This window comes from Herpailurus yagouaroundi, unplaced genomic scaffold, assembly GCF_014898765.1.
Source record: "Herpailurus yagouaroundi ecotype Mexico unplaced genomic scaffold, PumYag 141, whole genome shotgun sequence".
Taxonomy (NCBI): domain Eukaryota; kingdom Metazoa; phylum Chordata; class Mammalia; order Carnivora; family Felidae; genus Herpailurus; species Herpailurus yagouaroundi.
The window spans coordinates 2,210,493-2,229,328 of record NW_024412396.1 but is presented as its reverse complement, the minus strand read 5'-3'; the positions used below and the strand labels follow the sequence as shown (position 1 = coordinate 2,229,328).

Here is an 18,836-nt window from a genome sequence, read left to right as displayed (position 1 = left end):
TCTACACGAAGGGGCAGGAACAGCAGCCACAAAAAGATACTCAGAATCTGCGTCTCTCCTTCTAATTAGGCTGTCAATCTGTTTAGCTAATAAGTCGTATGAAGTGTCTTAATCTCTTCCAAGGAAAGGAGTCATATAAATGCAAACTAGCAGCAGCAATCAGTCAAATGGCTTGCTGGGTATCTTTCCTTTGTGTGAATAGAAGGAAAACTTTCTGTGTGGAGAGGAGACAGACTGGGGGAAAAACAAAACAGCATTTGTTTTTATTAGGCTGAGTCTATACAGCACAAAGTAAAACAGATCTGGCAATTATTTAGGTAATGTGACAGTCAATTCAGGCAATTTTGAGCTCAAAGAAGTTTTCTCAAGGAAGTGCCTAAATATCTGGATCAGCTGCTGACATTAATCAAATTAACTGGACAATTGTGCTGTGTAGACACAAACTAATAAATGTGCCCTGAAACGGTTCTTCTGAAAGGGTTACATTTTATAAACTTAACATTAAAACTGGTCCAATATTTATATCCACTGTCTTCATTTTGGCACTGCAATTGACATTTCCTAATTTTTTTCTTTCAAAACATGTCTTACATTTAGAGCCAGGAAAGTAAGGGTGACCTTCTCCCTGGAGAGTCTTATCAAGTTAACACACGGAAGCTCATTTAGAAATTCATTAGGTGTCTGGGATGTGAGAGCTGGTCATTATAGATTAAGGGCTTTCTCTCAAGTGGTAAAGGACTTACAGGGAATAACGGTGAGTCTTGTTCCTGTCCCAAAGACAAGCTTGTTTGTTCCAGAATCAGCACAGTGTTTTTGCCCAGTACAAAAAGGCTATACTCTGCTAAATTTCCTTCCTCTTCTTCCTCTATAACACTCACCAGGGGTATGCTGCACACATTTCGACTCCTATTTGGTGATAGCTTCTTAAAAATCATCCTGTGGAGGGGCTCCTGGGCGGCTCAGTCGGTTAAGCCTCCGACTCTTGGTTTCGGCTCAGGTCAAGATCCCACGGGTTGTGGGATTGAGTCCCGTGTCGGGCTCTGCACTTGACAGCACAGAGCCTGCCTGGGGTTCTCTCTCTCCCTCTCTCTCTGCCTCTCCCCCACCCATTCTCCCTCTCTCTTTCTCAAGATAAATAAACCTAAAAAACCAAAACCCCATCCTATGTAAAATGCGGTCTTCCATGTTTCTTGACAAAAGAAAAAAAAAACCCAAGTCACCAACAGTTTCTCTTCTTTCCTCCTCATTTTTTCTGCATTTCAAATAAAAGCTTGCTATTTCCATGCTTGAAAGACAGTTTTCTCCCTGAATGACAGTTCTTGGAGAATTCTAGTAGCCATAGGGGCGGTTTCTAGTCTAGTGTACTATTAGGAAAATCACTTTTACTTTCTGTGAGCCTCTCACATTGGATGTTTTTATTTCTCCAAGGTCAGCCAAATTTATAGTCTCTCAGTCTTAGCCTAGAATTTCCAGACCCAGATCACCTCCAGTCTTTCTGCCCTTTTTGCCTCTAGCTGAAACCAAATGGGTTAGAGAAGACCCTATTAGCCGGGCTTTACACACATCCTACTAGCTTGTATAAAAGGAAAATAAAACCTAACAATCAAAGTCCTTGGTTAGAAATTGAGAAGGTGGATAAGATGACCCTCAAAAGGAATGTAGTGGGCAGTTGTGCCTCAGTCAGGAACATTCAGACCCACCTGGTTTTACTTGTAAACTTGTCCCCTGCCCAAAGATGAACTTTCCTCTGCTGCCAGAGCCACACTCCACTGCTGCGCTTTACAAAAACTTTAGGATAGGATTTTTTCCTTTTCCTTCCTGCCAGCAACCTGATCTAGTAATAATAACTGATATTTGTTGAAGACTCACTATGTGCCAGCCACTAGGCAAAGCCCTTTATAGGTGTTAACTCTTTTAATCTGATAATTCTGTGAGGTAGGTAGTATTATTATCCCCATTTTACAGATGAGAAAAAGGAGGCATAAAGAGATTAGGTAACCTGCCGAAGGTCACACGTCCAGTAAATAGCAGAGTGAGGGTTTGCCCAGGCAGTGTGATTCCAAAATTCATGTTCTTAACCACTATGCTCTTAGCCATTTTTTCTATTTTGGGTTCTCCTTTGAAGTGTGTATGCCAGTAACATTGACAAAACAGTTAGCTCACTGACCCTAACAAATGTACCCTGAGCTGGTTCTGCTGAAAGGCTTACATTTCACAAACTGAACATTAAAACTGATTCAGTATTTATACCCAGTCTCTTCATTTTGGCACTGCAATTGACATTTCCCATTTTTTTTTTCTTGCAACGCATGTCTTACATTTAGAGCTGCAAAGGTAAGGTGACCTTCTCCCTGGAGAGTCTTATCAGGTTAACACACAGAAGCTTGTTTAGAAATTCATTAACCCCTATATTGAAGATGTCTTTCCTGAAGCCCCTTGGCTCCACTGTGAACTCCCCTTCTTCTCCCTGAGCTTTGCCAAGCCTGGAACTGTCCTGGGAGCTAGCCCCAGCCAAAGCCACAGCAAACACTACTGGGAACAAACACAGCCTGGTTATACAGAGCACAATTCCAAACAGGGTAGGTGGTCTCTAAGATGGTCTTGGAGATTCTTGGAGAGAAGAACTTCTTGGGGGAGGCCAGAATTAGGATGAAACCAATTTCTTTCCCGTTACTTCTAACAAATCCACTGTAAGGCTGTAAGCCAAGGAAGGCTGAGAGAAGCAGTAATTATATGGCAAATCTGAGTCATCCTGGGTTGTTCTTGGTGGGGAGGTGCTCTCCAAGGAGGTCACAGGGATGGCCCTGAGTCCTGGGAGTTCCCGGCAGTGCTTGACTTATCTTTGGCCTCAGGGGAACAGTATTTACAATGGCCCATGTGAAGTTGGCACAGTATGCATGGAGGAGGCCATGAAACATGATGCATATTCCCACCTTCTCCAACTTTCAACGCTCCCTAATAGCCCTTTTTTGGAATGGGCCCACCTGTTTGCTCTATAAGAAAACAGTCAGGTACTCCAACTGCCTTCCTACCCTGCATTCCTGGATCCCTCTATCTTGTCATTTTGACTGAAGGAGATGCAAGAGCTCAGCTTAGGTGGACGGGAGAAAAACACCACCTGCAACTGCACATTTTAAACATTAGGGCTCAAAAGGGAGAGACGGTTTCTGAGATATTGCAAACTGCACAGACAGGTTTGAGAGAGTTAATTTGAAGACTCACTTGGATTTACTGCCAGACTTGTCCCCAATTCCCAAATCAGCTTACGGTTGTTGCCAATATTACACAGTCATAGAAAGCCTTACAGAAACCGACCAGGCCAACGTGTACCAGGAACTCCCTTTCAATCCCCCAATCCAGGCAGCGTGCTCCTCCAGCTGGGACCCCAGCCAAAGAGGCAGTGGAGGGGACTACGTATTATTGTGGTCAATTCGTAGCGTGGTTGGGATGGAAAGGCTCTTCTCGGATTAAATAGTGCATCCCTCCCCTCTAGACCGACCCACTCCCTGACCAGGAAGGAGTCGGGCAATCCTGACAAAGCCACTGGAGAAGGACTCTCCTGACTCCAGTGCTCACCCATCCCTGCACTCAACACAGTCAGGACTTTCTCACCTGACGGTTAAGACAAAAAGCACAAGGAGCCTGTTACTCTCTAATCCATCTGTTCCTGTGCCCGGCCATCACACATGTGCCCATTTTCACATGTACCTATGGCATATGTATAATCATGTACCTATGGCACAGTATAATCATGAGGATTTGTAATCAGAATTAACATAAAAAATAAAATTGGGTGGAGAAAACAGCCCCCAAATGAAGCTCAGTGCTACGGCTTCCTTTAGAAATTAGAGCACTCATTATGGATTCAGCAGAGATACTCACAGGATTTGACCATTAACCTTGTTCCCCCTCCAAATGTGAGCTTGCTGCCCGCATTATTATTCACACAGTGATCTTCAGCTCAGCAAAAACCTCCTAGAAACTGAACTAAGTTTTCCCTAAAGATCTTCTGGAAGGAGCGATACCGTGAGCACAGAGAATATTAAGTAATTGTCACAGTAATAACCTGGCACAGAATCTTAGCACCAGCTTGGATTTCAGGACTGTTTCCACGTTGGATAAATGAAGGATATTCTTTCTAAATATTCTAAAGAGGGAGTTTTCCTGTACAAGCCCTGAATGCTGACTGCCAAAATCCTAGTGTATCCTCTGGTGTTTTAGATAATAATTCTCCAGGGGTTCTGAAGATCATATTCCTCGTTTGGACAAAGGAGGAACAGTTCGTGTCCATGGCACCACGCCAAAGCAGTCAGAGATATTGTCGTCACCGTGGGAGAGACTGAGGGTGGCTGCCAGGGCCCCCCGGCAGGGGTGGGGGTCAGCATGTCGGTCCATCCCTCGGGGTGCTGGAGCCAGACAGCTCTGACCGACGTCCAGCTTGTGGAACAGCAGAGGGGATTCTCACCTTTTCTCATTCCATAGAACTAAAGACAGTTACAGGCACTGGCCAGCCCTGAATTCACCAACTCCAACTCCAGCCCTTTCTACTCCCTGCTCAGATGGTCACCAGGACAAGACATTTTCTGTCTTTGTCCCAGTGGACACTTTTCCATTCTTACTGTCCCTTTCCTCAGGTAACACATGTTGAGAGCTAACCTGAAATGTTTCTCTTATAGGCAGCTTCTCCTATTCTGTCTAGGTGAATCTTTTGAATCTCTCTTAACTTTGAGGGTAACTTGAAGGAAAATCTGAGAAGAAAAGTCCATGGACACCCCTGCTGAGTGTATAGCATGGTGTCCTCCCTTTTCCTCACCTCTGGCTGCTTGGAGGACCATGGGCTTAACAAGAAACAATCAGGAACAGACCATACCAGGGGGGAAACAAGGAACACACAGGTAATATGGCAGCCGATACATTTCCTTCTTGGATTTAGTCAGTGTTTTTTCTCCTCTGGAGAATATCTTCCTGTGGATAGATCCCTCCTTCCCACATCCACTACAGAAGCATTTCCTTCCTTCCTACTTTGCTATTTGCTTGCTGGATCTCTCTTACCCAAGCCTCTTTAATTTTTAAAAAGGGATATGATTTCTCAAGCTCTCCCTATGAAATTCAGTGCGGCGTCACCTGTGAAACTCAATGTGTTTCATGTGTGCTAGTCTGTTTACAGTTGTGGGTCCATGGTGACTGATTTATGAACACCAGGTATTGGTTTGGGCAAGTGCAGGCATTCAGGGGAAGTAGGTGCCTCATTTGCCTCGAGCAGAGCATTTGTGGAAGGGAACAAGCAGGAATAAATTTAGAGAACCAAAATGGCCAGGTTTTAGAGTCTTAAGTGACAGGCTAAGAAGTGGGCATAATGGTTTCTCAAAATATGAATGCCCAGAGGAAATGTTGAGTTGGACAAAGGAGGGAGGTCAAAAGAAGGGTGGGAAAAGCAAGTGAAAAGTATGGAATGAGAATACAGTTTTAAAAGAAGAGAATACGGACCAAGGAATTCCTACAGTGTTTAGAGGGGTCTCTCAAGCATTTTAGCTAATATTTTTCTAAGGATTAATACAATTCAAATGAAAATGGTGGTAAATCCATCATGGTGGTCCTCAGAAGTCTCCTTTACCTCTCCTGTCTGGAGTAGAGAGAACCAGAATTACCACTTTAGGGAGCAGTAATTTTTGCTTCTATAGTTTATAATGAATATCTCTCTTATTTTACCTTCTCTTGATCCTTGAACACCAGCAGCTTTAAAAATAAAGTCTTGTCTTGTCTGTAATACTCACTTGGTAAAACCGTCAGCCTGGTGCCTTCTCCAAAGATGTATTTGTAGTTTCCTGAGTTGTCACAGTGTTATGTGGCTCTACACAAACCGACATAAAGTTACCATTTCGTGGAACAGGTTTGTTATCAATTAGTAGGACATCATATGCACTTCCCATTGGAAGGTACTGCCCTCATGTTTTTCCAAAAGGAATTTATTTGGGATAATCATCTCAGTTCATACATAAAGTCTTCATTGGTTTGATGAGGTCTGAGTTTGCAAAACTTCCTCAATTTCATGCTATGTTTATCTTAAGTGTGTTTATTAAGTAAAGAGGATAAAATAGCTAAAAGAGGCTCAAAACATCTCAGGATTTGAACATCTAAATGATTTTTGACCCCTTTGAAGTAGTCCCTTTAGGACTCTCGATGAGAATCAGTTTATGAGCCACACAAACACACCAATGATACTATTTTATATTCATACCTCATTTTGGAACCAAAATAGTACCAGTAACTAGTTTGAGTCCCTCCTTTATTTTATAAATCATGGCTCTGAAAGGCTTGTGATTATTAACAAAAATGAAATCCACCTTCAAAGACAGAGGCATCATGGATGGTACAAAAAGAATGTGTCTTAAAAAAAAAAGGATGTGCCTTGACCTTTGAGGGTGGATTCAAAAGCGAAGGGGTGCCATGGGCAGTGTTGGAATAACCTGTGTGCCCCTTGAAGCTGAGTGGTTTGGTTGGGCCACTCATTTAAATGTATCAACTCCATTTGTTGACAAATCAGCCCCATTACATTATTGTCACACCTGCTTCAGGCATAGAGGGTTGTCGACGAGAAATACCACAAAATGTAAAGTGGCAGGCATTGCTACAAAGAGTATGTCGGCATGGAAGGCACCCAGTTGCTGCGACTCTAATGGGAAAGCAAAACAACAACAACAAAAGCACAACCAAAAAACACTGAATTCTGCAAGGTGTGGGGATGGCCCGTAACTCTTCGATACTGCTTTGTACAATCCATCTCTATTACCCTGTCCCTGACAGCTTCACAGTTTGGATAAACATTCTGCTTTATCACAGATAATCCAGTGGAGGTGGGGAGCTTTTCAGGGTGTCGGGATTCTCTGCTCCTCCCACAGGGACAGCTCGGTCAGGTGAATGGGTGAAGTGGGTCCTCTCGGCGAAAAGGGGGCTGTCCAGAAAGCCATGAGAAGCTTTTAACTCCTGCTGCTCAACCCTCATCCGAGTCCCCAGTCCACTTCCCAGATTTTTCACCTCTACCCGGTGACACGGGCATAAACTCAACTGGGTCCCCATCACTTGTCTGTTAAGGACACACTTCCTTGGCTACACACTCCTGCTTTGGTCGCCTCCCTTTCCACTGGTTTGTTTCTGTCTCTAACACAGAGCCTTTCTTTCTCTTATCTCTGCCTCTTTCCCAAAGCCTCAACATGCTATGTGGACTTTCGAGAAACACCGCCTGTGGTATTAATACAATTTATCAAACTGCCCATAGACCTGATAACCAAATCCAGCCTCTGGGGAAACATGTATTCATATCTGGCTCACACATCTGACACAGTTAATGCCTGCACGCTAAACGAAGCAATTAAATTCAGCTGTGTTTCAACAGGCCCCACTGGGTTTCTTTCCAGAAAGAATAATTAGTTAACCACAAGAACTCACCGGGTGTGACCAGCAGTGAGGTGCCTTTGCCAAAGTTGACTACATACCCGCCGTCTGAGTTCCACAGTGCGTTTTCCCTAAATAAAAAGCCCCTCGCAGTAACCACTCTGCTGCCCCCCTCCTGTGGTGCTCCATTAACTCTAGTGTCTGAAAACCAACCACACAGCAGCCACACAGACCATGGCTCATCCACGACACCACTGCTGAGAAGGTTGCCCACTCACCACAGTGAGGCGGGTGATCACTCCTGAGAAATGCCATCCTGGGGAGAACTTTGTTTCCTGTTATGAAGCCCAGAGTTTTCTGCCGTCCAGCAGAGGGAAGTGCCCGTCTGGACTGAGGACAGCCAGGGGCATAGACCAGGGGCAGTTTTGAGGGTCATGGGTGAAGTGTGGAAAGACACCACAGAGAAAGAGGCTGGTGAATTTCGCCTCCTTCACTCTGGGTCATCCTTGAGTCCTGCTCACAGATTTAGTTTCTGAGACCACCTCCCCCAACTTACTTGGTTTAACAGAGAGTTTAGTGCCTTTTCCAAAGTAGAGCTTGCTTTGGCTGCCTCCATAATTCACACAGTCATATGAGGCCTTACAATAATCAGGAGGAAGGAAGGACTGAGGGGGAGACTGGAAGAGCGAGGCCACTTTCCCCTCTGGCAGAAGACTCACCGCCCCGCAGCCTCAGCTCCCAGCTCCTCGGCAGGGTTAGGACATCCCTCTAAAAGTAACAGCCAGCTGTGCAGAGAGATCTGAGCTTGCTCTTAAACCATCCATTTTGCTTCCAGAACACTGGGTTTTGATGGCCTGCTCATGCCTGAGACACATAGGACAACTCACAAGGTCAGGCAGAGACAAACCACCTAACACAGATGGTTAACACCGGGGGCAGGAGCACCATGCCACTTTCAGAGCCGTAGTTCGTATAAAGAATATTAGTAAAAACAACAACAAAACCAACAAAAGCCAAAAACCACATTAAGAGAGCTGCTTGCACTCCTTTTGGATTAGAGGGGTCTTTATGGAGGAAACCCCAATTTCTGAGTTGTTAGGTCTTCATCTTATCACAGAATGTGGGTTTGCCTGTTATCCTTAGCATTTCTTTATATCCAGAGCCAATGAAGAAGCCAGTGAAAACTTCTACTTCTCTATGATCTGTCCTTAGGATTGCCTGAATTCATTAACTGACAGACTTCCAACCAACTCAGGCACAAAGAAACTGGGTGCTTTGGTTCAGTTGGGAGGGGCAGTGTCTTAATCCCACTAAAACTGCACAGAAGAACACCACTACTCGCCCTGATCAGCTTTTGAGATTGACCCACTCCCCTCACTCACATGGCTTTACCGTCAGTCTGGTCCCTGCTCCAAAGCGTAGGTCATTGTTGTTATTGCCACAGTGACACACCCTTTAACAAAAACCTCCTGGGGAAGACTTGCAGCCAGGCTCCCAGCGGGGCAGGGATGAAGGGGAGAGGCATCCACCAGTACCACACAACGCAATAGTCCTATTCTCCATTTACTATAGGAACCCAGCCACCTTGTCATGCTTCTAGGCTGTAAAAGTGGGCACTTCTCAGCTCACTGAGCACAGCTCATCTAGACCCCAAATTGGCACTTGGAGACATCTAATCAGCTTGCAAACAGGTTCGTGAACTGTGTATCAACCCATGCCACAAACAAATCGTGCCCGAACACACTGTTTGTCTTCAGGGACCACTATGTATGAGGTACTGGCTCGTGGCATGCTCCAGAACTTCTATAATTTGCATCTTAATTATGGGTTCAAAATACTCAAACTACTCATCTATATAATTTCATGTTAATTATCATGTAGTCATCTTGTAATTGGCAAATAATGAAACACAGCAGAGCTTTGGGGGAGAGGGTTAGCGATTGACTATGTGTTCAGAGGGTCGAGGTTTTGCTTTTAGTGCACTGAGTGTCTGACCAAATGACTCCTCTCAGAAGCTGAGTGTGTAGGACGTTAAGCAAGTTTCCTTACAGTCTCTCTAAAACAGTCATTAGAAGTTCACCTAGCCCACTTCCTTCCATTTGCACGGATCGCCGCTGAAAAGTTACCAGAATAAGTGGCACTCTCTAGTCTCCATTTGAGAACCCTTTTCGTTCTGCTGCCTGGAGTGACAAATTAATTCCCAGACCCACTGTTCCAATGGAAACACATAGGATATGAAGACTGAAGAAACGTGGAGCAGGGAGAAGTCTGTTTGCCCAGGTGGAAAGGAAAGATTCAGTAATGGAAATAAAAATAACACAAATTCTGACTGAATGCAGATATCCTCTGTGAGATCACCTCCACTGGAAGGGAGGAAGGACTATATCCAGCCAGGACATCCCCTCTCTAGTACCCCCTGTTTTAAAGCAACACACAGTTAAGTTACCTCATGGCTCCTATCACCTACCCGGGGTGACCTGAAGTCTCGTTCCAGTCCCAAAGACTAATTTCCTGGCACTGCCAGTGGTCACACTGTGAGATGCTCCATAACAGAAACTTGCTCAAGTTTCCATCTGGTCACCACCCTCCACTGGCTTACTCAGAGCTCTCTCCATGACCTCCTCCCAGATGTACAGCCTGGTGGGCCCTCAGGGACCCATGTCCATTTTCCAAACACTGCACTCTTAGCCCCTGTGAGGGCAGGGGGGTCCAGGCAGATACCTGCTTGGCTAACACTATCAGCCTGTGGCCCTCTTTGGCCTCAACTGATCATAGGGTGCTGGCTCGTTGATTAAGGCCAAAGACTTGTCAAGTTCAATCCTGGAGACTCTGGGAAGTGAACTCTTTGTCCTTTTCCTTTCTGGGTTTTATGTTAATGGATCCCTCTTGCCAGACTTGATGAGTGATGGGGCTCAGAAATCAAATGATTAATCACTGTTCTAATGTAAGGTCTCTAAGTCAGGCAGAGAAGAGGGCATGAAGGCAGAAAAAGAGAAACAATCAAACCTCCACATGCACAGCCATTTCCGCAATTCCTGTGAAAGTCATTGCACAGTGCTGCTAAGAAAGCAGCCCACAGATGTTTGTGCCCCAATCCTAAGTGGTACCCTTTGTTTCTTGGAGCCTAGAATTCCCAACAATGGCCTCGTAATCAAATACAATCGCAAAAGCACACAGGAGTCCTCCGAATCACAGACTGTATCACCTCCCTCATCTACACGGCTCAAAATCCCCTCTGTGTGTAGGAAGGTGCCATTGGTGGCAGGGGTAGCAGAGGCTCATGAGCAGGGTTGGGAAATGTTCCCAGGGGGCCTGCATTTGGATCCTGATGTCCTGAGCAGAAACACTTACAGGGCTGGATGATGAGCTCGGTCCCCTTCCCAAAGGTGAGTCTGTTAGTACTTCCTCCTACATTGACACCGTGGGTCAACCCTTTACATAAATCTCCCTGCCAGAGACCCACGCCCTGAAACCCTCAGAACCTCTACAGCAGCTCAGAAGCCCCCAGACACCGGCCCGGCTGGTGCTGTTGGTTATCTCTCCCCCTCCCTTGTTGCTGTCATAAAAGCTCAAAAAATACACGATCGAGGGAAGGGGCCCAAGGATGAGGACTGGGAGTGCCACTACACAGCCACTAACCCGTTTTACCAGAGTGGCTGTGGCCACAAACTTCTCCCCCATCATGTTGGAGAGGATGGCTAAGATGGAGACCCTTCGTCACGGATATTTAAAGGGGCACAAAACAACGCCATGGTTTGTCTATCTGGAATCTAAAACAGGACAACTCGATGGTCAGTCTAGAACACATAATAGGAAAAGACATGAAGACCTCACTTGCCCTCAGACGTAAGTTAGCCTGACGGGTAAAGGAGTCCTGGTCCCAAAAATCAGCCTTTCCCTGCTGCCAGTCTTCTCACTGTTGTCAGCAGCTTTACAGAAACAGGGCAGATGCCTGTCGCAAGTGTCATCTCGCCAGCCGGTCTGCCCAGCTTCCCCCTGACACCACCCAGAAATGCCCTTTGAGCTCCCACACCTCCCTAAGTCGCAGGCTTGGGAGAAGTGGCTAAGCTTGAGACTGCACACTAAGTTTTCCATTTTGGAGTCAAGACACCAAATAGCAAGCAGTGTGGTCCATAGAGATGCTGACATAAAAAAAAAATTTTTTTTTAATTCTATTTTAAAGCTGTGGGTCACTCTAGTTAATTGGTGTGATTGGCTCTCTCAGAGGCAATGCTTGGCGATTCTTAAGTGAGTGACACTAGTGAAGTTCTTATGGTGCCCCTGAAATTTCACTTTCTTTCTTTGGAATCAAATATGTCTAAACCAGAAAGTTTCCTCAGTACGGAATGAAACTCGGGTTGAGACTAGGGAGTCCCAGAATGTGTTTTATACTCACAAGGCTTGACTCTCAAAATGGTTCCGGAGCCAAAGATTGGGTTGTTTCCCACAGCATCAGACTCCTCTACAAAAACCACGTGGGCAGGGGTGCGCACTGGGTGGGGTGGGGGCCAGTGGCTTGGCTCTGGAAACAGAGGACTGTTCCACTTTGCTTTTAGGAACTGTTGGGATTTGGCCAAGAAGCCAAGCCAAGGCCGTTGGAATAATTGCAGAAACTTTTAAATGTGACCAGGTCGATTGTGTATGGAATTGGCCTGTGTTTGCTTTTTGCTTCTTGGCCTAGATAAATGTTGCAACTCTTCCCTTGAAGGAACACTCCAAAGGCCTAGTGTATCTTTTCTTTCAGGACTTTTCTAGCCCTCTAGCCAGAATTTTCTTTCATCTCATTAATCCTAATCATGCTCCCCCTGTTCCAAAACATTCTACTGTGCTGTGATGTCCTCTAATTTCAAAACCCATAGCAACTACCAACCACTAACAATTTCTGGAAGCACTGCTTGGAAACAAACTCATTATAGCTGGCCTCCACATACAGTTTTCAAATATTTGGGGCTCTGCGTTGATTTACAGCCACTCTGACTGTCCCCTGCTGGGTATAGCATTCTTACACCGAGCTGCTCTTAGTGATGCGAGGAAGTTTGGCATTTTCCTTGGTTTGTTATGTTTTGACCCTGGACAATTTCCCCGAAAGTTTCTGGCTACTAAGCCGACTGACCATTGCTGGGTCCCCAGATCCCACTGCTCAGGTCTCACTTTATAACTCTGGGACACTCTCTGAACTCCCTGTCCTTGGATACAGAGAAAGGACAGCACCACTTTCCTATTATATCTGGACAGAGGAGAAGAAAAACCTTGGATGTCTAAAGATGCTCCATCCAGCCTGGCTGGGAGGTGCTTTATCACGTAATTTTCACTGTAAGAGTCTGAGCCATCCAAATCCTCAGTACTCGTGCCTGTAATTTCTAATGCAGAAAAAAAAAAAAAAAAAAAAGATTCCTCTAGGTAACTGAGTCGTTAAGACAGTTGGAAAATGCAGACTTGGAAAGGTTCCATACCTTCAGTTCTCGCTTTTTCAATATGCTTTTCTTTCCATTTTGTGAAGTTGTCTTTGGTTACTAAGTGAACATATTCAGATTTTCCACAGCTTTTAATTTCAGGTGCAAGAAATGTATGCGCCCTATGTTTTTCACATTACTGTGTGTATATATATCCAGTATCCCTCTCTCTTTTTCTCTCTCCCTCTCTGTCATAGATCTAGACATAGTTGATTTTAACAGTTAATTATGTGCCTTGCCTAAACTATAATTTACTAAATGTAGATGTGCTGCCATACTAATAAACTACTGGAACAAAACAAAACAAAACAAAATCTTTGGGTTTTCCAAGTGTAAACTTTCCCGTTGGAGGGGCGCCTGAGTGGCGCAGTCAGTTAAGCGTCTGGCTCAGGTCATGATGTCACGATTCGTAGGTTCGAGCCCCGAGTTGCGCTCGCACTGACAAAGCCGAACCTGCTTGGGTTTCTCTCTCTCTCCCTCTCTCTCTGTGCCCCTCCCCTGCTTGTGCTCCCTCTCAAAAATAAAGAAAGAAACTTAAAAAAAAAAATAATAAGCTTTCTCCTTGGAATGAGTGCTTAGTCTTGCCGCTGAGTAAGCCTGTCCCACCTAGAACATCAGCTCTTAGCACCTTTCCAAGTACCTATGCCATCTGCAAAGAGAGCCACTTTGCAGTGGCTGGACTAATTTTGTAAAATTATACTGCCTGGCATTCTGTCTGCCTGCCTCTCTGGGTCTCCTTGTTGCTTGTCTCTTTGATAGCCTGTGTTTCTACCATTTCTTCCAAACATGTGCACTACTCGGAGCGAAAATTATCATACAAGATAAAAGTGAAGATGAAGTTATTCTGTCTGAATTTTCTTCACATGTCACATTAGCATATGATGGCAGCAGCAAACAGAGAATTTTGAATCATATTTTCTCATTTTGAATTAAATATTCAAGTGCCCCAGAAACCTCAGATATTTGGTTGACACCCATCTCTACCAGTTATGAGAAAGGACAGATAGAAATTCCCATGTCTGAGCCTGCATGGTCTAGTAGGACCCCCCCCCCCCCAGCATCTTGCACAGCTGACCTAGAAATTAAAGAATAACTGAGTCCCTGACCAAGGATGAAGTACTTACTGGGTGTAATAGTGACTCTAGTTCCTGTCCCGAAGGTTAATTTGTTGCCTCCGTAGTTAGACACACAGTGTTCTAAGTCATTACAAAAATCATTGCTCCAAACTCTTTAAACTGCACTGCAGCCCCCCACCCATTTCTCGGGCAGCACCCCCTCTTCGCAATGCTTCTACAACCTCAAAGCCACCAGTGACTCGTTCGTCCTATTTCCTGCCAGAGAAACTGAGAAAAACTGAGATGCGAGACTGTAATTAGGAGAGCTTGACATGTGAGGTCTGTTTGAATTCTTCTGCCAAATTTTCCTTTGGAGAGAACAGAAACCCTCTTTCTCTCTCCACGTGCTGTCAGTGATCCCTCGGGTCCAACACAGTGACGAGCCTGGACACCCCTGCCATCCTGTTCATCCTTCTACGCGGCCTCATATTTTGGTTTTCTCCCAAATTATCTCATTTCCCTTTTCTAGCCTTCTGGCCCATTTCCTCTCAGTTGATACTTGTCCCCCTATTTGCTGCTCCCACGACCTGTGCCACAAAGGGCCAAGTGTCTCTGGTCAGTGCAGAAGTGAGGGGTGAGCTAGGGGACAGCCTGCCTCCTTCCCTCAGGGATTTTCAGGCAGGGCAATAAAGACCAGTCAAGGCATAAATCATTCTTGGTGTGGAGGGGAGGGACTCTTAGCTATGTTCCAGCAAAAGTTATCCCCAGAAGCAGAGAAACAGAGTAGCAGACTTTTGACAATTCTTGCTGGAGTTTAAAGGCCTTGCTTGACACAACGGCGCGCGCGATGGAAAATTTTCTTTGACTTACTTGGGATGACAGTCAAACTTGTCCCTCGCCCAAAATAGAAGTTCTGGTTACCGGTGTTCCACTGTGATAGGGAGCCCAACAAAAACCAGGCAGAGGAGAGAGCCAGCACTTACACCTGGGGCCCCACCCAGCCTGCCGGCTGGAGAGCTGGCATGCAGGCAGGCAGGCCTTCTCTCTCCCTGGGCAGGCGAGGGAACAGAGCGATAGAGGAAAAGGAGCTGCAGGGCTGAGAGCAGCTGTGACCGTGCACTGCTGGAGGGACTGAGCCCTCCTGAGAGGGGATTAAAGGGAAGGCTAATGGGCATCTTGGGCTGCTCGCTGCCTAATTAAAGGCGTAGGCCCATTTGTTTTATGCCTGGCCATTTAAAAAATTCTTTTTCTTTTAAGACGTAATTTCTCTCCTGATGATCATATGATTTTCAAGTGCATTTTAATTAGGTCTCTTTATTATATCTTTTGAGTCTGGGAAGGATTTTCTTTGCGAGATTTCTGGAACAATCCATCGTCTCCAGATTAACTCAGTATGAGGCTCTGATCACCTTGCTCCTTTCCAACCTGCTCATTCCCTGAACGCCCTGTCCGTTGCACTGTCCGTTGTTCATCTTCACCCCTGCCCCACCTTGTCCCCCATATGCAGGGACATCATGTGGGGAGGACACATGTTGGTGACACAGGTTGTTTTTCAAATTGCCATTTTCAAGTCCTGAGCTCTGTATGCTAACTTTTAAGGTCGAAAACTACATTTGCTACTCTTTGACCTTTTTTTTTTTTTTTCTGGCTAGATTTAATAATCCTTGATTTTCTCAGCTTGGTATCCTCAACCACCATGCCACTTGCACAGCCCTTTGAGGCCCATGCATGTGACAGCCCCACCACACCCCACAGGCAAAGTCACGGGGAGACTTACTTGGAATGATTGATATGCTTGTCCCCTGCCCAAATGTCAACTTGTTGGAGGAGGTTGCCACACAGCCACTCAACCCTTTGCAAAAACTGACAGGTGGCTCTTACAGATCTTAGACCTCGACCTCTCTATGCCACTTCAAAAGGCATCTCAGGTACCCATGGTTTCTGTGAGTGTGGGGCCACAGTCAGGCCATATTCTATAGGGAACGATAGGAAACTTGCTGCAAATGTGTTCTCCACCTTGGATTCCAATTTTTGACATGCTGCAGGTTTGAAAAAGCATCAGTGAGCTCTCCTCTCCTCCTCACTTCTTTGTTATTCCCCCATCCACAAAACATCCCAATCTGCATCTCATTTCCGTCTCCAAGCTCTAGCTTGGTGACACCAGGTCCTCAGGCACCATTGATCGGCCTTCCCTGAGACAGCATATGTTCCCCAGCACGCTGTGATTAAAAGACTGGAAATGCCAGGCTCTCAGAGGCTGAGATCTGGGCTCCTTATCTCTGGTCAATATGTTGTTCTCATTTGTCTGGCTAATGAAGAGCCGACCTTTCTAAGTGGATGCGTTTTGCTGAAATGACAAGGACCAGGGGGCTGACAACCAAAGCAGAGCCCTGAAGGCAATTTTGGCTCTTCAGACCCGGCTGGCATCGTTTGGTCAGAAGGCTCCCAGGCTCAAATGTCAACCTCTCAGCTTTGGCCCCCATCCGACTGGGCTTGGAGAAGCTCAACCAAAAACTGGGCAATTGGTCCGAATGCCCCCTGCTCATTAGAACCAGGTTTCCCTTGGAGGCATCTGGCACATTCAAGACGGTCGCAACAACCCGACATTCTGCCTTGTAGCAGCCCTGACACATTCTAGCTCCATCCCCACCTGACGTGAACTGATGCTGCCACTCAGTGGAGAGATAACTGGGATGTCAGACGACCTCCCCAGCACACACAGAGCAGGGACTCCGCCTGATAGACTGTGCCTGCACCGAAATACATGGCCTCCACTCTCGTTCCTTTGGCACAGGTGACTCTGCCCTGGAGGGAGAGCCTGAGAAAACAGAGTGCCCAGAAATAGCAATCGGAGTCACATCCTGCCCTCCTACCCACATCTCCTCATCCTAGTCTTCTTTTTTAAAAAAAAAAAATTTTTTTTTCCAACGTTTATTTATTTTTGGGACAGAGAGAGACAGAGCATGAACGGGGGAGGGGCAGAGAGAGAGGGAGACACAGAATCGGAAACAGGCTCCAGGCTCCGAGCCATCAGCCCAGAGCCCGACGCGGGGCTCGAACTCACGGACCGCGAGATCGTGACCTGGCTGAAGTCGGACGCTTAACTGACTGCGCCACCCAGGCGCCCCTCCTCATCCTAGTCTTCTTACCAAGCCACCTTGAAAGACATATTTCTACCTGGTTGTTCATTTCCCATTTCTGAGCGCCCACGGGGCTCCAGAATCTCCTCGACCCATTTCTATTTGACTCCATTAGAACCCCTGCAAGAAAGCCAAAAGGCCTAAAATGCAAAAAAGGGCACGGGGGACACTGAGTGTGGGTCTTTCCAGCTTGCTTGGCTTCATGGTTAGTTGCATCCCCCTTCTAAGTATCGGCTTCTTGGAGCTGTCACGCTTCTCCCTGCAGCAGGGAGTTTTACAACGACTGACAGAAGGAACTTTATGAATCTTAAAAAAAAAAAAAAAAGAAAAGAAAAAACCAAACCAACAACAACAACAAAACAACCAGGCAGGGTTTTTCCTCTCTTCCCAGCGGGGTGCAGCAACAAACACACGGAAGCCAAATCTTTCTATCTGCTCTAATTACCAGCAAGGATACAAGTCACCGTGAGGAAAAAGGTATTAAGCCTTGTATCTGAAAGTCTTTGGAATTAATTGTAATCCCTCGCCTGGTGGTTTCAGCGATAGGAATGGACACAGTGGCTATGTAATTCTTTCCATTCTGTTCTCTCTCTCTCTCTCTCTCTTTGTAGTTTTGCATCTACAGAAGCAGTGGGAGACATTCAGAGAACATAGAGGGATTTGAAATAAGACCTCAGATTCCCATTCAGTTTTCATTTTTTCCCCTCTCTGCTTTCATTTAAAAGCCATTCTGAACTGAACGCCACATACCTATTCAAACTCTGCTCTCAATTATCCCTCTCCACTGCAGAAGATACCGGTGGGAATGGCTTCCGCTGCACTAAGAAGAATTTAAGATTCATACAAGGAAGAAGTTCCTGATAGGAAATGGTACTAAATGTTAGACTGGGTTACTTGGTGGAGGGATGGGGGTTGACTGGAAAGGGTGACCTTCCCCACCCCCAAAGTTGGGCAGCATCTCCAAAGAAGGTTCTGAAAGCAGCAAAGAAAGATTCTTTTCTATCTTTGTGGGGTCAAGGTCACCTTCACTCAACAGCAGGGATCAGACAGACCTGGTGGCTTAGGGTCCAAAAGAGAACCTGTTAACATTGAGATTAAAGAAGGGACAGGACCTTGGGGGTCCTGTTGACTTCGGGCAAGATCTGGTTCCCAGGCAACATACATTTCTGTCAAGCCTGATACCTGGGGTGAAATTCCAGAATTCCTGGTGTGCAGCTGTGTCCTGTTACACTTACTTGGATGGACGGTCAAGATGGTCCCTTGTCCAAATGTCAGCTTTCCGTAGCCAGAGCTACCAGTATCAGCACTGCAGTGGAGGCCTTTACAAAAACCCCAGGGAGACCTCTGAGGCTCATAGACATCTTCCTCTTGAACTCTGGGGAGAAGAGACTCACCTACAGGGGCCTGGATCCCACTGAGGGCCAGGGGAACATTTCCATGTTTGGTTCTGGGACACTGACCTGCCGGGTCCCCTGAGGGCCTGACTCTCATCTCTCTCCCCTTCCTCTGGTTGCCATCCGGAGGCTTACTGATTTCTCATGTTCAGCATCTCTCTTTCTAAAGGTCTCATTTCCATTTTACGGCATCATTTTCGGGACAATTTCTCTGATCAGTTTTCAAGACATGTCCTCTCCTCCCTTCGAGGTGTCACACATTTCTGATGACAATGAATTGATTATAGGGAGACAGGAGGAGAGCGTTCAGCGTTTTGGAGGCTGACTAGAATTAGATGAGGTTTAGTCTCTGGCTTCATGAAAACGACAGGCACATCTGAACCTTTCTTCACACGTGTGGCT

The 18,836-nt window shown here is 46.0% G+C and overlaps 1 gene segment (V, D, J or C); it reads right to left on the bottom strand.

The window, feature by feature from the left end:
- Window positions 1-18,546, bottom strand: part of LOC121031449 (T-cell receptor alpha chain C region-like) — a 67,011-nt gene extending 48,465 nt beyond the window's left edge. The window contains 1 exon segment of the C gene segment in view: window positions 18,276-18,546. Coding sequence covers window positions 18,276-18,531 — 256 coding nt within the window.
- Window positions 18,547-18,836: the final 290 nt, after the last annotated feature.